Here is a 24,325-nt window from a genome sequence, read left to right as displayed (position 1 = left end):
AAAAGAATCAATGACGTAATTGGAAGTCGATTCAACTTGTTGATCTGACTCACTTGAGACTGGCTGGAATTCCATCACCGGCAGCAAGGCCTTCTGGGTAAAGTATAACGTGGAACATGAGCAAGAGTAATAAAAGTCAAAATGTGGGTCCCTTTTTTTTTTTTTGTCTGAATGTCAGAAATATCGAACACTTTACACACATTAGAATCTTTTGGATCTGTGTAGGTTTTTGTGTTTCAGAAAGTAAATGATAAAAAAAAGTTTTAGGAGTTGAATATCACCAGAATGCGAAATTAATTTAACAAAGACAATATATATAAAAGGCCTATCTATCTATCTATCTATATAGCTACAGTATATTATAAATCAAATATTTATTTAAATATAAATTCATATACATTTATTTATATAAAATGATGGAATATAAATGCATTTTATTGTACGTTTTTATATATACACAATTGTTTGCTATATTATAAATTAATTATAAGTCAGTATAAATTCATTATAAATTATTTTATATAAAATGCTATGTTACACATCAATTTATATAATATGTGTATATATAATTTATTACTGTTAAAAAAAAGAATGAGATATTTCACCGCCGATATTTCACTTGGTCCGGCCAATCACATCTCTTTCCTGTATGACGCCTCATTACGAATGGTCCAATGAAATTCGACCTCGACGTCAACTAGGAAGTGAGCAAACATTCGCCGATCTCCAAGCTATAGCGTTGTCATTATTCCTCATGCGTATGACATTGAGATTGCAGGATCACGAGGAAGCCTTTCAGTTGTTCCACGAGCGAACATCAGATTCTAAGAGAAGAAGAATTGATTCTGAGAGGATTTCCCCTTGCTATTGTCTAAAAGTGCTTGTTATTTTACTTATTTGCTTTTTCTAAATTATTAGCACTAAAACTGTATTAAAACCCCAATCCGGAGTGGGATATAACCCGAGAAAGGGTTTCCGTTATTTGATTCGTTTTGGGCGTCGAAGCAGAAGTCGGTTCGGAAAATTTGTAAAGTTTTGGTAAGTCGCGCGAGCGCTTGGTTAGCATCAGCGGCTAACAGTTTTACCTCAGCGGATGCACTGAACAAAAAGTAGTACGATTAAGCAAATAATTTAAATAAATGTGCTTTAACGGCACTTTATATGCCGCCCTAAAGTCTTAACCTGGCTTTAATGAAAATTTATTCTAGTTTTTAGAGTCAAGACTTAGTCTGAGTCTTTATTTCTAGAAAGTTCCAAACCACAAAATTTTATTAAGTATATATTTAATAAATGCTAAAACATCTTATGGTGTGTTAGAGAAATGTAGTCTAAATTACAATACTTATGAAAAGGTCAGAATGGTGGCTAAGGGCATTGATGCTGCCTTACATGACTTGTATATTTTAAATATTTTTAATTGCATTATTTTGAATTTGCTCACAAGTGTATGTAAAAGTGTGAAAAAAAATCAGGTTTAAACAGGAGCCACTGGAAGTAAGGTCTAATTCATTATACTCCTATTTTGAGATTTACAAGTAAATAAAAATAATTATTTTTATTATATCATTAGTATACTAAAGTGTTACAGTTGTGTTTCAGAGTTTTATAGTGCTGTATTGTTGATAGTATGTCTAGGAATATGGAAATGAATAAAATACTCAACAGGACATGCCTTGCACAAGAGTGACAGCAAACATGGTTCACTGATTTTCTGAACTCACTCACAAAAGCCATCCTTTAAAATATATATATATTTTTAAACAAAACATTTAAACAGCTGTGTCTGAAGAATGCTGGGAATTTATTAGTGGAGTTTGTGAGTTCATGTGAGTGGTCATATGATTTTATTGATCTTGTCATGCTCTGTGAAAACATTTTACATTTATAACCTCAGAAACACATCCAGCATAACATCACAGGTTAATATGGGTGAAGTTGGAAAATAAATCGTTCCCTGTACGTGTTAAACTGCTTAGACTCATCAGTGGTGCATCAAGACATATCTCAAACCCTATTGGCTGTTGGTTAAATCAGTCAAATGCCATAACACAGTTCATGGGAAATTATTCCTATTTCAATTATTTTATATAAAGCTTGTTTTTTCTTTCTGTTCCAGTAAAACCCGCTGATTATCCCGAACAGTGATGAGTGACTCCGAGCCTCCGGCGTTTCCTTCCATCGAAGATGAGCGGGATTACTGGAAGGAGAGAGCGGCTCAGCACCACCAGAGGTTCTGGGCAAACCTCTTTCTCAGATTTGGATAGATTTACCGCATCTCATTTGAGTTGATCAAACTTCTCAGAGCGTTAGCTAGTTAGCTAGGTTCTTTCGTTCTGAGATGGTAGAGGGAGAGACTTAGGGGTGTTTTCATATTGGGCCCCAGTATTTACATTCATCATTTTTAAAAAGTAAAATGTGCACTTATAATTTATAGGCTTAACCTCCTCGTGCAGCAATGTGGTCCACCTTTAGAGCTGATTTGAATATTGGTTTCTACCTTGTCTGTTTTTTATTGAGATTAAGTTTGTTTTTGTTCTTTTTAAATTACATTAGACACTAAATACGTTGTGAATTTCAGGGCTGAAGAGGCTCGAGACGAGCTGCAGGAGTTCCAGCAGATGAGCCGAGATTACGAAGCTGAACTCGAAACAGAGCTGAAGCAGTGTGAAGCGCGAAACCGCGAACTCCTGGCAACAAATAACCGGCTACGCTCAGAACTCGAAAGTTTTAAGGTACTTAAGGCTTATGAATTAGTTTTATTTCCTTGCTTATATATATATATAAGATCTCACTCAGGGGATGGGGTTTGAACCGACACGCATATCAGAGGATTAGTAGTTCATAAAAGATAAGTTAGTTATACACACTCAACAACTCGTCCGTGTGCATATTCGTTTACAGCTGCTGCTGCTTTGTACCACTTGGAAGTATTTCAAATATTTTACAGTCTTAGTTTAATATATACACGTGTCTCCGTGGTGGCTCATCTGAAGCTAAACATTCGTTGTTTAATCTGTTGTCTGAGGGACGGGAGTGCTTAGCCTGCAGCAACCAAAAATAATTTGGTTCCCAGAGAGCATGTGGTGAAAGGGCTCAGTGGTGCTTTTTGTGTTTTTCTTGCTAAAAGCGAAATTTCTCAACAACCGTTTCTCTCTCACTCTCTCTCTCCCACACACACAGACGATCTCTGGTGCTCAGATATATTTATAGCTAAGGCATAGTTCAGCTTTACTGAGGTCCTCAGGGCCACTGCCCCTTTTCACCCACCCGTTTAGACAGCCCTGCCTTGAGGTACTGATGGAAGCAGACTGAGGCTGTGTGTCTGTCTGCATGACTGTCTCACCTTTTTGGTGTTATTTTCTCTGCATGTCTCTTTCTTTTTGTCTTTTTCTCTTTCTCCCTCTCTCTGTCACCTACCCCTCTCTTTTTTTTTTCTCTCTCTCTCTCTCTCTCTCTCTCCTCCTCCCTCCCTCCCTCACATTCTCTTTCCCTACCTGTCTGCCTGCCCTTCTCTTTCCCTACCCGTATGGCTTTCCCTCTTTCAACTTCTGTTTGTTCTGTCACTTTTGTCTGGTCTGTTTGTTTGTCTTTCATTCTCCACTTTTCCATTGCTCTGCATCTCCCTTTCTCCTCTTTGGGTTTCTGTCTATTCCTGTCTCTCACTGCCTCTCCCTACCTGTCTTTCTTTGTTTCTTTCTCTCTTGTTCTACGTCTTTATATCTCTATTTGTTTTTTCTCTCTTTTCCCTCTCTGAGAGGGAACAAGTGTGTGTGTGTGTGTGTGAATGCTCTTATCTTTTATCCCTTATCACACTGAGGAGGAAAACACAGCTGAACCCCGTGTGTGAAAATGTCCTGAGACTCTCAGCAGCTTGAGGCATGTGATTGTATTTTTATGGGAAACAAATAAAAACGAGATACACAGCGCGTCTGTTTAAAGTGCCATGAATACAGATTTGGATGAAAAGAGTTTTTTGTTTGATGTTTTGCTCTGAATGTCCTGTACACGGAGGCTACGCCCTCGTGCCTGTGTGTGACCTTTGAATTCATTTGTGCTTTTTATCATATTTCGTCAGCCATGAGATTTTAATTTATGTTTGTGTATAAGTTAAATTACGTAGGCAGTTGGTGAAAGGGACATGCACGCATGCGCGCACACACACACACACACACACACACACACACACACACACACACACACACAAACATTTACAGTCTGCCCAAGAAAAACAACAGGGCTGATTGAGAGGCCAAGAAGCAGCTGATGACTGAATGCCTGTCATGTCATCTCTATAGGGCTTAAAACAATGTTAAGTTGCATATGAAATGCTTAGTTAGATGATTTTTAATCACTTATAATGTATGATTCAATTGAAAAGTTATCAGTTTTAGGCTGCTCAGCGATTACTGCCAGAGTATTGTTCGCTTATTTCCTACACTGTTGGTTTGGATAAATTTCATTTTTAGGTGTTTGGGCGACACCTGCTGGTCGGTATTGGTCACTAACGTTTCCAATCGCATCATGTGGAAGAATTCAGAAGTGCAACTCTAAATGGATTAATTTTTCCATTATGACTTACTTACTGAACTCAAGAGGTTGAAGAGACAATCAAGAGTTTCAAAATAGGAATTCTAACTTTATAAGATGTTTCTAGTGTTTTTTTTTTTTTTTTTTGTTAAATTGGAGGTCAGAAATTTGATAGTAGGATTAGTCAAAGACAGCGGGTAACCACGCTGGTAAAGAAGTTACATATTTGCATAACATGCATGTAATCAGCTAGGACATGTTTGGTGTCTGACGTTATTTATTTCGGGTCTATGAGAATTTCAAAACTTCTGTTTAAGATTTTACTGTAAGTGTATGTCCAACTTTATCAGAGCTAAGTTTTTATTTATTATTTTTTTTAATTGTCTGTTTAGGAGAAATATGAGACACAGCACTCGGAGACCTACAGACGGATTTCTGCCCTGGAGGCGGACTTAGCAGAGACCACAGCCATCAAGGATCAGTTACAGAAATACATCAGAGAGCTGGAACAGGCCAACGATGACCTGGAGAGAGCCAAAAGGTGCAACATTGATTGTCTGTGATGGTGCTACTTAAGGATGAGGATGATTTGGAAATAATGCTTCTTTATAATCAATAACATGTGAAGGTAAAACTCTGTGGGGAAAGTGTTTATAGAAAGTGTTTCTTTAAATATTTGGTTTTTCTCTCTCTCTCTCTCTCTTCCTTGCTCTCTCTCTCAGGGCTACTATCATGTCTCTGGAGGACTTCGAGCAGAGGATGAACCACGTCATTGAGAGAAACGCCTTCCTGGAGAGTGAGCTGGATGAGAAGGAGAATCTGCTGGAGTCGGTGCAGAGACTGAAAGACGAAGCCCGAGGTGAGCTCCTAATGCTGCTCCTAACTAAGGGTGCTTTGATTTATCAGCTGCCGATCAAAATTGACTAATAATCACAATTTTTACAATTACTGAATTTTTCAAGTAATCGATATTTTGATGACGCAAAATGCACAAGTCGACAGCCACATTAACGTGCCGTCGCCATTCTGGGGAAATTATCTCTTTTCAAAAGACGTTAAATTTGCAACATGCAAAATTTTTTCCTAAAGGAAAACCACATAGGCAAACATCTGCTCAAAGCTTTAACAAAACAAAGCTTATACGCCGCTTAAGCATGAATAATCTGAGTAAGTTATCCCCAAAGGCTGCAGCTAGATCTTGTGAGTCGATCCTCACTTAACGACCTATCTCAATAAGCTCAAGTCTTTCAGTGCAGAGTAAAAAGCCTAAAACCATTTACACAAAATTAATAATGAAGGGAGAAAAAAAGATCGGTTTGCAGCTCTGGCCGAGGCATCCCGAGTTTACCTTACCGCTCCATGCATGTGGGCGGACGCTGAGCGACTGTTCGGCTTTCTGGATGATGAGAGGAACAGACTGTCTCTTATAAATGCAGAAATATTGATGTTTATAAAGAAATGCATGCCCTCAGTTCTTATTAATGAGTAGCCATGATCAAATCGCCAAATACAAAGGGACCTAATGTGTGTTTATTTAAAAACATTTTGTGCAGAAATTTTATTTATTTGGTGACACAGCCTTGTTCCATGTGGTGCATGTTATAACGAGCAAGTATACCAGGACTCATATTTTAGATGAACATGTTGGCGTTTGTGAGACATTTGATGCTACTCAAGGACAGGAAAGTTTAGGTTCTTTACTGAGCATAGGCGTGAAATAATAAGAGAATGGAATATACTGCACATGTGTCGTTGCAGTAAATCAAACTTTTTACAAATTTGATACGTTCTCTGATTTTGATTATATTTGTACACTGCCATTTAGAATATGAATTTTATTTCCACAGCTATAAATAGTAAATAAACAAACTATACTACTAGGAACATTGTTTAGTTTTCACTACTTTCACTGCTTCAACGTTTGTGTCTCTTTATGTAAGTCATGTATTTTTTTTTTTGTGTGTGTGTAGATCTGAGGCAGGAGCTGGCCGTGAAACAGAAGCAGGACCGTAAACCCTCGCTCAGCATTTCAGTGGACGGAGAGAAGGCAGAGTCAACACCGTTACACACTCCGTCTGCTCATTCCTCGGTCCTCACTACACCGGCCAGAACAGCAGCAGGGCTCGGGAGTGCCTTTCACACACCACCGTCTTCTTACAGCAGAAGTGAGATCACACCCCAACCACACGCACTTTCACACACGCACACACACACATGTCTGTAAACATAGTGAATTTGCAGTGTCATTTTTTTTTATTTTTTTTATTTGTTATATTTGTGAGTACAAAAAGTTAAGTCAAACTAAAGTTTTTATGAACCTTTATTCGTGATGTATGTGTGATTCAGTTGAAGGTCTAACTGGAACGCCATTGACCACATCAGCACGGATATCCGCTCTGAACATCGTAGGAGAGCTGCTGAGGAAAGTCGGCGTAAGTCTCCTAGCCTGATATTAATAATAATTATTATTGTTTATCAGTATTTTATTAAACAATGATAATTCTACTGTCGCTTGTTTTTGTTTTTCTGTCCTTCACTTTTGTACTACTTGCGAAGTGTGTATATTTTGCACTGTCTGTGTTTAGGGTTTTCTGTTAGATGAATGTACCTAACAATTCAACATGTTTTTTTTTTTTTTTGTGTATGTGTCCTTGGTGTTTGTCGGTGTGTCTGTACGTGTGTGTGTGTTTTTTAGAATTTGGAGTCAAAGTTGGCGTCATGCAGAGAGCTGCAGGTCCAGGACCGAACGCCGAGCCGCTCAGCAATGGCTCAGAGCGCACACAGCACGCCGAGAGAAGCCATAGAGAACCAGTCAAGTCCTAACGGCCTGTTCGAGGGGTGAGCGACATGCTGAATGTTAAACTCTGTTGACAAAACTGACCTCACAGACCTCACAATAAATGTGGAATAATTTTAATGGCAGAAGGTTTAAGTGATGATTTATTAAAATATTAATTTAGATAAAACTATTTGTATAATGTAACAAAATAAATGCATTTGAAAAAGAAATTGAAGATTAATTTTTTTATTCAACGTAAAATGTTTTCCAAAAGCGGTGCTTAGTCACATGACCAGGGTTCGTTATAATATTAGAGTTAAAACATGCCTGATGGAGCTGAAAAGGAAGAAACGCAATCAAAGAGTACGAGATTCTTTTTAGTCTAAACAAATTTGTGTAAATAAATCTCCAGCACTGTAAGAATGTAAAATGAACATATTTATTGAATAAAATCATGTAAATCTTTTTTTGTCATTAAGGGTTGCTTAAATAAAAGCATTACAGCTTTTGGTAAACATAAAAAAAAATCTGTAGTGTCCATAACCATATCAAATTCATGTTGCAATATTTTAACAATTTTCTATTTCTAATACACTTTTTCAGGTTTATGTCTTTTTAAGTGAAATTTAAATAAGTTTCATCTGAATGACAGTTAAGATCGTTGAAAGATTTAAATTAAAAAAAGTAACTGGCACCACGGACATAAAAGGAGGAAAAGGGCATAAAATTGTATTTAGCAAATGTGTTTTTTTTTATCTAATAAAAATGTGAATAATTATAAAAAATGGTGTACCATGATCCTATCTAAAAAAAAAGATTTTCACCTAGATGAGAGACTTTTAACCACCGATACCATGTTTTGGCCGTATAAATGGGCGTATAGATGGAGGTTTTAAATAATGTTTGTAGTGTTTAAATGCTTTGGTTTTTAAGTGCGAAAAACTAATGTTATAAGGAACAAGCTACATTTACTTAATCATTAAATTTTTTTAAGGTTTGTAAACCTTTGTTGTAACCAACTCTGTAAAAATGTAATATTAAATTGGGAATTTATAAAATCATGATACTTTTAGAATCGCAATTTAAATCGAATTGGCACTGAAGTATCGTGATGTCGTTTGGGGAGGTAACTGGTAATTCCTGTTTCTATAATATACAGAAATTTATGTAGAGTTTGCCAATAATTTAAGAATATATTTATATATTTTTTTAATACTTTTAAGAATATGGATAATAAAAGTTAGTCTTGATAAAATGTGTGAATATAAAATTAGTATGATTAACAATTACATATCGCAGTTTAAGCCACAATCGCAACATCAAAATAAATGCAATGTGGATTATTAAAAAAATAAATAAAATTGTGTGTATGATGGTTGACGTGGTGATGTTTTCTGTAAGGAGATGTTTCTTTAACATTTAAGGACGGAGTCTCTAGTTACAGCTTTACCTCTGACCCTTGAGACTCCTTTCTCACTTTAATATTCGAGGAAGGAGTCTCCAGTGTCAGAGCTAAAACTGTAATTTTAGACCAGAGCAAGAAATTGTGTGTTCTTAATTGATACCTTGGCTTTCATATCTCCCTCCCTCTCTCTCTCTCTCTCTCTCTCTCTCTCACATAGATATTCTCGTTCTTTTCCACTCTTCTTAATGCATTTTTTTTTGTTTTTTTTTTGTTACAGAATGGTGAAGCGGCTGGATTTTGGACCCAAAATGGTGGTGTGACCGACACCTTTCCCCCGCTCACTCACTCACTCATTCTCTCTCTCTCTGTACATCACGTCTGTGATTATTCTTATGACTCTTCATACACATGCCTGCTCCTGACTAAGTGTTTAACTCTCTTGCACTCAGAGTGTGTGAGCTTGTCTGTGCTTTTTAACTACTGTTATTAACTAAGGGTTAACCCCTTCCTCTTGCTTTTTTTTTACTTTGTCTATATTTACAATGTGATCTGTACATATATATGTTTTTGATGTTTTTACAATAAGAAGTCTGAAATGGGAGTTTAGCACTGCGCAGTTTAGCGTTTAGGCTTTTCCATGTTCGTGTAATAGGGCGAAAAGCAAGTGACCGTGGGAAGGAGATCGTTAATGGGCTGGTGCGGGCTTCAGTGGAGAAAGAGAGAAGGGAACACACTAAACTGTGCAGCGCAGCACAAAACTTAAAGACTGCAATATTGCCATAAGGGTCTGTGTGCAACATGTCTTCTAACGAGCAATTAACCGTTCAGGTTAGAAAAAATGTTTTTGAAATGTTGTCGTCGTTGCTTTGCTCCGTCGACACATTTTGCCCTTTTTGGGGCGCTCGTAGCCGAGCCACTTTACTGTACGTCAGCAGTGACGTCAAGATTATTGTTGTTCACGTTTTTATTTCTGTAATCAGATAGCAGATCGAAAGAAATGCATGAGTGACAAGAAATAGGGGGAAAAATTATCCGTTATATATTTTTACAGTTTGAAACGTAACACGAGAGGAAAGACATTTTTGTAAGTGTTCATAAATAGCACTAAGGAGACTCAGGATGCTGTTCAAAACTCGAAATAGTAAGCGATTGTGTAAATTTAGCATATCACACTCATTATCGTACGATTGATTATTATTTTTATTATTATGATGATGGTTCTTGCTTACAGAACGGGAGGATCATGGTTTCACACAACTGTTAATTTATGTGTTTGTGTTGTTGCTGTTGTTTGTAAGCATTCACTGTACAGTAATAGCTTTAGCCTGACTGACACAACAAAAAAATTTTTGTTTCAAAGAACTTTAGTTATTGTGGAGCTTTTAAGTCTTTTTTTTTTTTTTGGGTCGACCTTAGTTTGCCTTAAGTTGCGTTTACATTGCTAAAAAAAAAAGTGCGTTTAGATCAAAGAGCGAGTCTGAGAAGGAGACGGAAAAGAAAACCCATCCTCTTAGTTTGGATCAAAGAAATAACACACACACTGTTGTACACTGTTGTACGTGTTGTGTTCCTTTTATTATTGTTTTAAGAATGATGCTTTATTTAATCTTGTAAAACGTCGACAAAACTAGATTGTTCCATATTTTTAAAGGAATGACAAATTAAAACAGAACAAGACATTAGCAATTAGCAAGAAACCTGCAACACAAAAGCATAAAAAAAATCTCTGTCCAGGAGACGTCTGAAAGCTCACGTAGGGTTATAGCTTTACCTCCGACACTGGAAACTTTTTCCCCAATATCATCATCATCATCATCAATATTAATTATGCGCAGCACCAAAGTCTTTGCGAATGAGCTGTCACCATATGAATGAGAGCTGCTGTTATAGACGACTGACTAACTTGTGACCAATCAGAATCCAGTAGCACTGATACGATGCTATCACAGTTCTTACCTGGGTGGCTAATCGATCTGTATCATGATTTTATACATATCGCGATTCGATTTTAATGTTTCAGTTCTAAACCAACTTGGCAAATAATTTCTCCTACCACACATGATGCTGCGCTGCCTATTTTTTGCCTAGTTTAGTAAAGTAGGAGTTAAGCAGAACTGCAACATTTTACCACCTGAAATACATACACACAGTATATAAATTCATAAATAATATTACAAAAAAATCGACTTTGGTGTCAACGTGGTGATACATGAATTGCCACACAATTTTTTCCCGCTTGCTACTGAACGCTACAACACAGCAATTTCTCTGTTTAACAGTAATAGCCTCGTTAGAGCACTTTTATTTATTTATTTTTAGTTTTTTAATTTTTAATTTTTTTTTTACAGAAATGATCACTATGCTAGTAACCACCTTTTTTTTTCCTGCCCGATCTCTCGATTTGTCCGAGACCTAAAATTTTAACAAACGGACCAGAATCTGAAAGTTTCTTATTTGTGGTATCTCTGTAGAGTAGCTAAGATGAATTAAAGTTTAATACTTCAGTGAAGGCTACAATGTTTTATGTTAAAATTAGAAATGTAATGAGGAGCTCGTACATCCTGTTGTCTCTACTAATACAATATAGGAATTATGATAGATAGATACAGTAGATGGATAGATAGAAAAGATCAGGGATGTAGTTAAATATTTTTACCAGGTTATTATTAATTACTAAAGGTCTGTTACAGTTTTTTTAACAGTCTGTTTGGTGTTGATCAGGTGTTTAAATCACTCGGAGAGGGGAGTCGAGTTTTAAGGCGTAGTCTGGGTTAAAACAAGCAGATTCTCATGTTCATGTAAACAACTGTTTTCATCAGATGTGCAAAATAAATCTCTTACTAAACAAAAATATGACTCAAGTCTTTCTTCCACAAGTGACACTGAAATTTTGTGAAATGTCCGGTTTACAGTGATTTTGAGTGGCTGTGTCTGCGTGTTTATGTATAAAAGTTTAAAGGCCCCCTTTTTTGCTCCTGATCTTGGATTACTCTCCCTGTGGTGGTTTAAAATTCAAAAACATTGCACTGGGTAAACTGGTGACTCCACAGTTGTCTCTGGTTGTGCATGTGTGTGTGTGCATTGCTGTGCTAGTGTTCCTGGGAAACCTTACAGATCCATTTCACTCCTGACCAGGATAAAAGTGTCTTAAAAAGATAAATGAAAAAACGAGAGATTTTAATATGTACTAAATACCACAAACTCTGGATTAGAGTAAAAAATGCTGCAGTGGCAGCGTGTGTCCAGAAGAGGGCACTAATTATCTATTACTGATTATCAGTTTATCATACAATAGGTTAAGGTATGAAAAACTAGATTTGAGTAAATGTAAATCATAAACCATGTCAGGGCATAAAAATCACTAATTTAAACAATGCAGTTAGCCTCATACATAAATATAACATAAATATAAAATGTATCAGTAAGATGGAAAAAATTATTTATTTATGGACCTAAAAGCTAAAACTTCAATGCATAATTTTCCATAAATGTAAAGTTAACAAAAAAAAAATACAATTAAGCTCATAAATATGCAAAAGATGAATTATCCAAATAAATCGGTTGTTTAATAAATCGGTCCAAAACAAAACAAAAAACAACTAGGGAGACTGCTGAAAGTACAAGAACTGGGTTACGAACAGAAAAACGCATTAAAAACATGGAAGGATAGTGGTGAACCATCATCTTCGAGGAAGAAATGTGGTCAGAAAAATATCCTGTAATCAGAGATTATTAAAAAAAAAAAAAAACACAAAGGAACTCATGACTATGTTTAATAGTGACAGTAAGAGCATCTCAACATGAAGAGACCTTGAGGAACTGGGACTAAACAGCTGTGTAGCCTCAAGGAAACATTATGAATAACAAGGTCCGGGAGAGAAATGAAGCCGGCTCTGGGGGCAAACAAATGTTGTGACGTTGCATAAGATTATTGAAATGATGCCATGGCTGTAATCGGAGCGACAGGCGGGACTACGAGTGCGACTTTTCTATTACAGATAAACTCAGTTTCAGTGTCACTTTGCAGTGATGTCATTTTGTCACACATAAAACTGCACATCAAGATTGCACGGCAATTAACTTCATTTCACTTCTACCCTCTTATTAATTCTTATGATTTATATGCTTTATTTATACACTTATTATATACAGGCAGACAAACAGACAGATAGATAGATGATGGATAGATTATTAATGCAGACGGTTATTCTATCTATCTATCTATCTATCTATCTATCTATCTATCTATCTGTCTGTCTGCCTGTCTGTCTGTCTGTCTGTTTATCTATTTATCTGTCTGTCTTTCTGCCTTTCTGCTATCTTCAGTAAATGTTAATACATTTTAAACAATACAGGATAAAAATATCAGCAATTTAACAGTAAATGCTCTTTCTTTTAATTATTAAATTGCAATAACTATTTTAATTCTTTATGTATTAAATGAACTATGTTTTTTAAAAACAATAATTCATGTTAAAATTATACAGTTAACTATATTACTGGTGTTTTGATGAGATGATTATTATTATTATTATTATCGTGATTGTTTAGCTTATTGTACAGTTTATTTATTGACTTTAACTCCTGTAGGAAGCCCCCCAATGCTTGGATTATTTATTATTGCAGCTCGTCCAAAAAAAAAAAAAAACAGCCCTTTGAGCGAACTGTGTCCAGTGTCCAATCACAGCGCAGAGGACGAAATTAAGAACACCAATCACAGCGCAGATAACCCGGAAATGGGCGTGTCTGTATCCGAAAAACGGATGGGGGAAAAAAAAACGAGCAGGTGGATTGAGTGCGCCCGTTTTGCGTAAGCCCTTAAGAGGCAGCGGTGTGGCGTCGCCGCCGAAGCCGCTGCTGTGTGCAGGGAACGCGGGGACGCTCTCACGCGGCGCTCGGAGACATGGACCGCTTGTGCAGCGCGGGCTCTGCGGAACCTTCAGACCCGTTCTGGGTGAGTGTGTGTGTGTGTGTGTGTGTGTGTGTGTGTGCGCGCGGACACGCCGTCGGGTTCGAGTTTGGTGCTGAGATTTTAACAACCGGGTGAATGTGCCGGTTAAAGTCGTTGCTAATGCTAATGCTAATGAGACACACTTGTATATTTTGTACAGTTTAAGAACAACAGATAAAATGGCGGCGTTTTTTTTTTAACACCACGTGACCTCGCTTTATTTTTACTTGTTAACATTTTATTAAATTTTTTTTTAATAACACAAGACTGAGACGTTTCTGAGATTATATATCCAACTCACTTCTTAATAATTAGCCTCATCCTGTTGAGCTCTTGTTTGTTGTTGTAGTTGTTTACAAACATGGCAGTTGTTTATAATTTTAATTATCATGTGAAGGTCACATCTTTCAACTAATTATTTCCCTGAATTTGAATTAAACCCTCTGTGTAGTTCATTAATATGGTGGTGATGAAGAATAAACAGTTAATAAAGTTACTCTCGTACCCAGACTCCCAGGTGTTTTCTCTGTGTGTGTGTGTGAGCGAGTTGTTTTAGTGTAAATCATCTCATCACGTCTCATCACAACCCTGTGATTATTATAACGCTGATGTTCACTTTTGTTTGGTTCACTTCCTCTTCCCAAATCTCGACCTGTTCGTCTTCTACACACACTCCTAAACCGTCTCTATTAAAACACGGCTCGTGTGATTTATTTCCACAGCTTCCCTGTCATGTTATTTTTATTGTAGTTTCCTCAAGAGAGGGTGCGAAGTGAAGAGAGAGGAGATGGGGATGAGCAGGAAGATAAACGGTACTGAGGAAGATGGGCAGAGATGGGACAAGACAAGAGTACGGGGACAAGAAGGAAGGACCAGGGTCGAGAGGCGAAGGGCGACATGAAAAAGGACCGGGGGTCGAGAGGCGAAGGGCGACATGAAGAAGGACCGGGGGTCGAGAGGCGAAGGGGGACATGAAGAAGGACCGGGGGTCGAGAGGCGAAGGGGGACATGAAGAAGGACCGGGGGTCGAGAGGCGAAGGGGGACATGAAGAAGGACCGGGGGTCGAGAGGCGAAGGGGGACATGAAGAAGGACCGGGGGTCGAGAGGCACGAAGGGGGACATGAAGAAGGACCGGGGGTCGAGAGGCGCGAAGGGGGACATGAAGAAGGACCGACAACAAGGAACCTAAAGGACGAGGTGAAAAGGCAAAGAGGGACACGAAGAAGGCCTAGGGTATAAGGGTGAAGAGGGGAAATGTAGAAAGACAAGAAGGATGGGGGAGAAATGTGTAGAGGGAGGCAAAAAAGGATAAAAAGGGTGGGGGCAAAAGAGGGCACAAAGAAGGCCTGGGTAGAAAGGCGGAGAGGGACATGAAGGACAAGAACGGGAGTCGAAAGACAAAGAAGGACGGAATGGAATGCTGAAGACAAACTAGTGTAGAGATCCACAGGTGGGGCAAAAAGACCCAGACTGAGAGGGACAGGAGCAGAGAAACACTCTGGGGCAGTTGGACATGAACAGTCAACCCTGCGTGTCCACTGGGGTGTTTAATGTGTGCTGTCGTCTGCAGCGTCATCGAACTCTCTCCAGTTTGCAGCTCTGTCCGAACGAGTGACCACCATTTTTATTATATTTATTTTTTTCTGTGTCTGCAGGACTGGAACCGCACATGGTACTCTCAGAACCCAGACGTGACCCAGTGTTTTCAGAACACACTCCTCGTCTGGATCCCGTGTCTCTACCTCTGGCTGCTCGCACCTTTTTACTTCCTCTACCTCAGAAGCCATAACCGCGGCTACATCTGTATGAGCCACCTGAGTAAAGCCAAAACCGTGAGTGTTAACGAGCGACAGAGGCACACCCGTATTACCCAGAATGCACTGCGCTTATGAGCACATTGTAGTTGCAAAGCTGAGAAATGACTGTGTGTGAATGAGAAATGAGAAAATCTGAGATTTTAGCTGCCTACATTTACATGTTTGATTTATTTATTTATTTATTTTTTAAATTTTATTTTAAAAGGCACTACTGGGTTTAACGTATGTGTGTATAATATGCAAACCAGTTCAAACTGTTTTTATACAGAACGTGCGGTTTTACAAAATATGGATTCCAGCGGTCACTCTTTATGATCACATGCTGATTTCAATACAATTACCTTTTTATATATATATATATATATATAATTTATTTACTTTTTTGCATTGTTTTAACTAAACTTTTTGTTATTTTAACTCGAGCTTAAAATTCACACCTAAATAACACTTTTTACTCGCACATGTATTGTGATGAAAATGATAAAAAAAGTGAAAAAAACAATATTTATTCAGCCACACCCACAAAAACTCCTCCATAAAAGGCAAAGAGCTCAAAGTCTTTCAGCACAACAAAACAATAAAAAAAACAAAAAACATCTAATCATCATAATCCTTTATTCCTTTTTTATAATTCCAACTTCATATTAGGCAAAATATGTTTAAAGTTTTTACTTTTATTACTCATTTCAAAGATTTTCTATTGGCTTATTATTTTTTTATTTTAAAAGTTTTTTTAAGATTTAAAATTTATTTTAATTTTCATAAATTATTATTTTTTTTATTCAAACTGATTTGCTTATTAACAGAATTAGAGAATTTCACCTAAGAATCACCTAACATCTAAAAACAACCAGAATATAAATGTATATTTAATAGACAGTAATTTCAGTAAGTAATATTGAAACTTTTTGTTCATGTTTTTGATTGCTGAGTTGATTTAATATTTTTTTCAGCAATAAGTATATGTGTAATTATAATAAATAAGGGATTTAAACTTAAACAGGGCGATCTGTAAATAAAATTACAGTGGAGTTAGTTATGATTCAGTGTAAATTTGCACAGGGTGTAGGGGTGTGTGTGTGTGTGTCACGCCATAAAAACTGCAGAAAAATTTAAAGCTTGCTCTCCATCGTAAACCTCATCACATTCAGGTTATAATGAGTTCAGTTCGTATAAAGTAAAAGTATACTTTACCAAAAAGTAAACTAAATTACACACAATATTTAATTCGGTCACCTTTAGCTTTAATTATCTAACATAACACTTCCTCCAATCCCCAGGATTGTACAGTGGCTGAAACATGATGTGTGCATCGCTTCATGCGCTTCCCTTCTCACCCTGATCACCCCCGTCTATCTGGAATAGGCTCAATCTGGACTCATCAGATCACATGACCTTTTTCCATTTCTTCAAAGTCCAGCCTTAATGCTTCTTTAGTAACAATTAGCCTCACTAACGGGTAGTAAGTCCATCCCAGCAACCAGTTAATTCGCTGTTATGTTATGTAGTGTAGAAGTTAATAGAGATGTGAGCTACAGAGTAATATGATGCAAAACAATTAATGAAATGACCGGTTAATGATTCGATTTGTATTGTGATTCCGTTAGGTTTTTTTATTTATTTATTTATTTTATAAACAATTCTAAACAAATTTGTCAAATAATTCACTCCTTCCACACAAAGTGCACCACCTATAGGATTATAGAGGAACTGCAACATCCTAACCACCTCGAATGTAAACATGTAAATTTAAAAGTAATTTAAAAAAAATCTATTTTGCAATCAGTAAGGCGATATGTAAATTGTCATACAATTATAAAAAATATATAAATGTTTATGATGCATAACTGAATCGATTTCGCCCCCACGCACACTTTTGTTGTACACAATACAGTATGTACAGTATATAATCCCGTCCTTGTTACTCTACAGTGAAGTGTGTGTGTGTTAACAGGAGTAGCCCCTGTGTTTTCATCTGTATCAGAGTGTTTGTTTAAGCCTTTCCTTATCTCAGTGTTTTTCTTTCCTCTCCCTTAAGGTCACTGGGTTACTGCTGTGGATTATCTGCTGGTCAGATGTCTTCTACTCTTTCTGGGAAAGAGGCCACGGGGTTGCAGTCGCACCTGTTTACCTCGTCAGTCCCACGTTGCTCGGGATCACCATGGTGAGATGAAACGCAGGAACGATCCACTGTTATGTCCACAAACATCATTTACAGCTCCACATTCTCCTCAACCATATACCGTATACATCGCTTACTGTATATCACAGCACCGAATCCTCGATTCCGATTGGTCGGAAAGTGTTGATTCATCATTGTTTATAGCCGCTTCTCTTCCCGTAGTGCGGCTGTAAATCACAGGTTGTTTTTAATACCCTGTGGTTTTTATTAGGACTGCAAATTTCACCAGCGGTTCTTAACTGATCGTTAACCATGCTAATCATTAATAATCTTTTAACCATTTTTGCCCTCAGGGTATATAATACTTAAAATGCCCTAACAGCACAGAATAATAAAACAAATAAAAAAAGGAAAAAGAAGGCTATGAAGAATATTTTGCTTGTTTTTTTTTTTTGTCCTTCAGAAACAAGGCTGCTAAAAAATAGTCTTTAATCTATTGTAAGTCAATAGAGATGTGAGCTACGGAGAAATATCATGCAAAACAATTAACATTAAAGTTTATAATGTTAACGATTTATCATTGCAGTTCTTACCATGTTTATTAGAACTTGTATGGCAGATGCTAATTGTAAGCTATCGCTAGTTGAAAAGCAAACTGTAATTGTATGTTTTTGTCTTTTTAACAGTTGCTGGCTACGTTTTTCATCCAGTACGAGCGGATGAAGGGCGTCCAGTCCTCCGGCGTGATGCTCCACTTCTGGCTCATCGCTTTAATTTGTGCCACGATCACATTTCGTTCGAAGATCCTGTGGGCGATCAACGAGGTGAGGATTAGGGTCTATAAGGTCATGTCCACTTACTTTGTATTTTTTTTTATATATATTTTTTACATTTATTTTCTATGTATTACTGATGTCCACTTGTCTCAGGTTGACGCTGGACTGTAAACACTGATATTGCTGTAGTCGGTAATATTCTAACTGTAATCAGTCTGTCCCTCGGTTCCTTTAAAACACACGATTTTGTTGCCTTACAAAGTAAAAATGCTGACACTGGAGACTCCTTCCATCAACAATCATCTCCTTACTGAAAGCTTCATCAGGCAACATCAATAATACAGTACAAGTCTCTGTTACACTAAAGCGGTTGCTAGGGTTTTCCTAAGCGTCTCTTGGGGTTGCCAGGGTGGTGTTATGGGATGGCTAGGGTCTTTCCTTGATGGCTGCTGAGGGGTTACTTTTGTATTTCAAGAGGTTGCTTGGGTGTGTCTAGGCTGTTGCCATGGCATATCACATGATCAATAGGCTGTTTGTATGCGGTTGCCAGGGTGTTGCGTGTTGCTAAGTTATTTCTGTGGGATCTTTGGTGGCTGCTGGAGTACTTTTTCATGCAGCTGTTACGTGCTATTGTGTTAAATGAGGCTTTTTTTTTTGTTTTGTTTCTACGTGGTGTTTTGGGCTAGCTGTTTGGTTGCTATGGTCTTCAAAGTGTTTTTTTTAGGGTGTTGCTGATTTGTTTCTATGGCATTTGGTGTTTTTTATGGTGTTGCTAGCGTCTTCCTGGTGCTTTCTGTTGTTGCTAGGGTTTTGCTGGGCTTGGTCCCTATGCGCTTCCAAGTAGTTTTTGGAGTGTTGCTGCACTTGGTTGTTATGGTGTTCCAAGTGGTTTCCAGGGTGTTGCTGCTTTATTGCTGTGGTCTTCTGCTTGGTTGCTATGGCATTTCAGGTGGTTATGGTGTTGCTACTTAGTTGCTGTGGTGTTGCTGTTTGGTTGCTAGGGTCTTCTAGGTGGTTTCCAGGTTGTAACTGTTTGGTTGCTAGGGTCTTCCAAGTGTAGGGTGTTGCTGCTCATTTACTATGGCATTTTAGGTAGTTTCTAGAGTGTTGTTGCTTTATTGCTAGGGTCTTCCAGGTGGTTGCTAGGGTGTTGCTGCTTGGTCTGTATGGTTTTCCAAGTGTTTGTTTATTTATTTTTTTGCTGTGCTTGGTTGCTATGGTTTTCCAGGTGGTTGCTAGGGTGTTGCTTCTTTGTTACTGTGGTCTTTATGGTGTTCCAGCGCTTGGTTGCTATGGTTTTCCAATTGTTTTTTTGTGTTGCTAGGTTGCTTTGTCATTTTAGTTGATTGCTAGGGTTGTTTCTGCATGGTTTGTATGGTCTTCCAAAAAAATGGTTGGTTTGCTCTTCCTGATTGTTGTGTTTTTGGTGAATACTAAAACCAGTGTTGCTATGTGGTTGCCAGGATGTCACCAGAGTATTCCAGTTGGTCATTGAAAGCTTGCTATGTTTGTGTGGTGTGCCAGGTGTGTGTTAGGGTGTTGATGATGGGTGGTTGCTTTGGCATTTCCAGAGGCTGCTTTGTGGCTGTTAAATGCTGCTTTTATCCCAAGAGGTAGGCAGGCTGTTGCTACGTGGTTGTCAGGGTGTTGGTCAGCAGTCACACAGTGCTCCAGGTGGTATTCCAACAGACTCCAGGTTTACGTGCTGTGTATGCATCTGGTGAATAATTCCCTGAATTAGAGGTTACTATGAAAACATTATCTACAATATAAACCTGTACATGGAAATGTTATGGAAAAATAAATCAACACTGTTTGACCAATAAGAATCCAGAACTCTACACCGCTGTGGTGTAAATGATTAGAATTGGATTCCATGTTTTTATTTTTTTCCTTATTTATTTGTTGTCATAATGTTGTACTACAATAAGTTCTGTGGCTCACTCTGTAAACTTGCACATGGTCATTATTGCATGTATTAAATACAATCCATGTGTGTGTGAGAGAGAAACAGAGAGCGAGAGATGATTTGGAGTGGTTTTAACAGTTTATGTTCTCTATTTTAGCCTGATTCTGTGAACACCTTCAGATACACCACGTTCTACATCTACTACGCCCTGCTGTTGATCTCACTCATCCTGTCCTGTGTTTCGGACCGGCTGCCGCTCTTCTCCCCGACCGTCAAAGACCCGGTGAGTGTAACTGTAGTAACACTGACATTAAACATGAACACATTAGAAGAACTCCTAGCAAGGGTGAGCGTGCGTAGTTACACCAAACCGGTTCTCCAATCACCCGCGATTGTGATTCTACCGCCGTCTAAACCTCCATCACGCCCTCGCTGGGCACGTCGGGTCTTCCATTGGTCTTATTGCTTTGTGCATATAAACAGGAAATCAAACAGTGTTCCCAAGGACAATACAGTGCTGTAATAAGGAGCGCTGTTTAGACCGGGTTTAAAGGAATTCCTCCCCCAGAGTCTGTTCTGGATTATGTCAGATTTAGTTTCTGTGTGAACCTTGCCAGATCATTTATTCCTCACCGCAAGCAAAACGCTCAAGTTTGCATGTGAGCGAGAGGGAGTATGTGAGCTTTGTCGGTACAAAAATGGGATTTTTATATAAAACTCATGAACCACAGACTCGTACTGCGAGGACTTGAAGCACAGTCTCAGTCCACAGATCTCCTCTCCTTAAACCTCCAGCGTGTCTTCTACATGAACTCTGCGCTGGTGCCTTAGCGTGTCAGGTTACTAATGCGGATATGCGTGAGCTATTCAGGCAAGTAAATGCATAAGCATCAGTCCGGCCGGATGGAATGTAAAGACGTCTTCTTTAACCTTTCACTAAGGCTTACGTTCACATCATTATTTTTGGTCGGAGGTTTTGTATGTCGTGACCGTTCACATTTATAATTTAAAAGTGATGTTTATCCAGCGCTATTGGGGGACGCATCTGTCCTTTGAAATGGCATGTATAAGCACATTGATATGTATTCGGGTTAAAATGTGTCATATTTGGGTTGTTTAAAAGGGACGCAGGGTTTTTAATGTATTTTAAATTCTTTCTTTAATTGAGACTTGTACTGATCTCAGTGCCTTAACCCCCTGACCTACCACGACTCCCAATCCCGTCTCTGTTGCTCTTTGTCTTTGCTTCTCCCTGACTCGACTGGAAAAGACCTGTTTCAGGATGTTTATAAATTATAGCTCAGACTTGTCAGTCCTGGTTCATCTCCAGCTGGGTTCTGGGGTTGTTCACCAACAGGGTGTAATAAAAATACCTCGCGTTGCACTGATTCTGAGCATGGCAACTCCACCGAACATTACATCATATCATAGTACATATGATTTCACGGTGATTAGACTCCGATCCGATTACAGGATCGAGATGAACAATCGGAAAAACACTCGCGCTTACTTGTGGAAATCAAGCTGATCCAGTTCCTGAACTGATAAGCACTCATTCTCCTGATCCCTAAAAGCCAGCCGTGTCGTCAGAAACGCACAATGACGTCGGCTCTATCAGGGGAAAACTTTGGAATGAATGAATGACCACCCTAAGTGAAGTTTGGCAACTTGACTTCACCTGATTTCAGCTGCTTCTCAGTACTGAGCTTTCATCACTTGTGCATATCTTTACCATCAGATACCAGGGAGGGGTACAGTCCATCATTATCGTCATCATCTGTCTTCGGTCCTTGGTGTTGCACCAAACACATCACCTGAAAATCAGCTTTTAGGGTTGCCGGGTGTTCAGTTGAACACCCGGCAACCCTAAAAGCTGATTTTGACAATCGGAGAAAGATTGATCCTGAGTATGGTCTAACGCTTTACAGGAATGAAACGGAACTCCTAAATCTGTGCGGTCGACATGGGGAAGTGGTTGACTGCTTAAACTGCTGTTGCTAGGCAACCAGGACACGTGACGTCACAAACAGTTTGGCCAGCTTGAGCTTTGTGGATATAATAATTTTTTTTTTCTCTCTTAATAGAGAATCAATAGTTGTTAACAACAGTAATGTCCAGTTGGACAGCATGTGATCTTTAAACTCGATTAAAAACACAGGCTTCAGCGTTTAGAGATGGATGATCCCACTGATGTCATTCAAGTGCTTAAATATGTATCTATAATCGTGATCATTTCTAATCTAATTTTAATAGATTATAATTTTTTTTTTTATATATATATATATATATATATATATATATATATATATATATATATATATATATATATATATATATAAATAAATTGTGGGTTTTTTATCTAAATGCAGAATCCGTGTCCAGAAGTGGGAGCGAGCTTCCTGTCCAGGATCACTTTCTGGTGGATCACTGGGTAAGGAGAAAAAAAAAAACGTTCTTGTCATATCTTATTTCATAACTGTTAACATCAACCATTATGTATAATTATAAATGATTGATTTTTTTTTTTTTTTTGATCTTTGCTCATTTTTAAAACATCCTCCAGAGCAGTTATACAATTTAATTATTAAAAACATTTTTTTAAAAGAATTGCTCCTTCCTGAGGCCTTGACACTAACCGGTGATCTCAAAATCTCTCTAACTAAATTCCATGCAAATGCATATTCAACCAAAAGCTAACTTGGAAGGCTTGGAAAAGAAAGCTAGTTAAAATGGAAACGTCTTTCTCAGGGCTCGGTATCATAACAAGTGACAAGTTATCCATTAAGAATTTCGGTCAACATTTCTAAGAATTGATGCTGAATGTACACGGGAACGACTGCAGCTTGGACGCGATCAGCATTCCCGGAAGCACTACCTTCTTTCAAATGTTTGCACTATTCAAATGTTTAACTGCGGCTAAGCGTCTCATCACCGTACCGCGCTTAAAGTCTTCTGTAATCATCAGTAGCTTTTATGCCCTAATTCCCCCAGAAATTTCATCACAAGTCCTGGTTTGATATGACACAACCTCGGTAATTTTGTGTGATCCACTATTCTAAAACGTGTTGCTGTTTGATAAAAACCCCGTATATAACTACAGAGCTGATTTTGTTCATCTAATAAATGCTGTACACCTAATAAATAAAACCTTACCTAAAATGCACCTTGTTACCCAAAGCTCTCAGCGTGAAGTGGAACATTGCTGTGTGTTCTGGTGCATCCCTGTGCACTGGAGTCTTTTTCAAAGTTGTTCGTGGAGTGATGATTGTTCAAGTGTTTTTTAAAATGGTGTGGCTGGTGTGCCGTTTATCCTGATAGTTTTACACGTAGATGTTTTAGCCCCTGGATTTTACGGCAGGGTGTGTCGCAGTGGAAGTGTGGATCTTATAAAGTCCATCCTACGTCTCCTAAGCCCACTTAAGATGCTTCTGATTGGCTTGATACAAACTGTTGCATTCCTAGTATGTGGTGGCTCATGATGCACTGACTCCAGCCTCACTTTAATCCCTGTGAAGAGCTTTATTAACCTTCAAAGCCCTGAGATCATACTTGTGTACCTTTTCCCGCCAGACTTTAACATTCTAGTCAACTTTCCTTAAATATGCTTTGATACAGAACTCTTTGAACAGCCAGGCCTTTAAGCAATGAGTTTCACTTTTTGATTTAAATAAAAAAACAACTCAGCATATTCAAATCAATTGCATTATCCATTTAATTTGTTTTTGTATAAATCTATGCGTCTATTATTATTTTGTTTAATCCTTACTCGTCCATCTATCCGCAGGATGTTGATGCGTGGCTACAAAAAGCCCTTGGAAGAGAAAGATCTGTGGTCCCTGAATCAAGAGGACGAGTCTCACACGGTCGTGCCTCAGCTGGTACACTGCTGGAACCACGAGTGCAACAAGGTCAAAAGGTTGGAGTTCCCTCAAGCCTTATATTGTTCATAATGATGATACAGCGGAACCTCTGTATACGAATGTCCATTTACAAATTTTCACTTATAATAAATGAAATCTGCTTCGGCATACGAACTAA

The 24,325-nt window shown here is 38.1% G+C and overlaps 2 protein-coding genes across 2 annotated transcripts in view; both read left to right on the top strand.

Moving 5' to 3' along the window:
- The first annotated feature begins 782 nt into the window (after positions 1–782).
- Positions 783–11,556, top strand: nde1 (nudE neurodevelopment protein 1). The gene is made up of 9 exons (XM_053515387.1): positions 783–1,038; positions 2,117–2,230; positions 2,579–2,732; positions 4,920–5,068; positions 5,250–5,386; positions 6,498–6,692; positions 6,874–6,959; positions 7,223–7,365; positions 8,989–11,556. Exons 2-9 carry the CDS (start codon positions 2,145–2,147, stop codon positions 9,029–9,031), a joined length of 993 nt encoding a protein of 330 aa, XP_053371362.1. The 5' UTR covers positions 783–1,038; positions 2,117–2,144; the 3' UTR covers positions 9,032–11,556.
- Positions 11,557–13,493: 1,937 nt separating this feature from the next.
- Positions 13,494–24,325, top strand: part of abcc1 (ATP-binding cassette, sub-family C (CFTR/MRP), member 1) — a 34,043-nt gene continuing 23,211 nt past the window's right edge. Inside the window, exons 1-7 of the mRNA XM_053514817.1 lie at positions 13,494–13,665; positions 15,319–15,495; positions 17,519–17,644; positions 18,289–18,426; positions 20,445–20,570; positions 22,657–22,718; positions 24,072–24,203. Of these exons, the coding sequence (XP_053370792.1) occupies positions 13,615–13,665; positions 15,319–15,495; positions 17,519–17,644; positions 18,289–18,426; positions 20,445–20,570; positions 22,657–22,718; positions 24,072–24,203 (812 nt within the window). The 5' untranslated portion in view covers positions 13,494–13,614. The remainder of the gene's footprint in view (positions 13,666–15,318; positions 15,496–17,518; positions 17,645–18,288; positions 18,427–20,444; positions 20,571–22,656; positions 22,719–24,071; positions 24,204–24,325) is intronic.

Source organism: Clarias gariepinus, chromosome 16 (genome assembly GCF_024256425.1).
Source record: "Clarias gariepinus isolate MV-2021 ecotype Netherlands chromosome 16, CGAR_prim_01v2, whole genome shotgun sequence".
Lineage (NCBI taxonomy): Eukaryota > Metazoa > Chordata > Actinopteri > Siluriformes > Clariidae > Clarias > Clarias gariepinus.
This window is presented reverse-complemented; position numbering and strand designations above follow the sequence as displayed.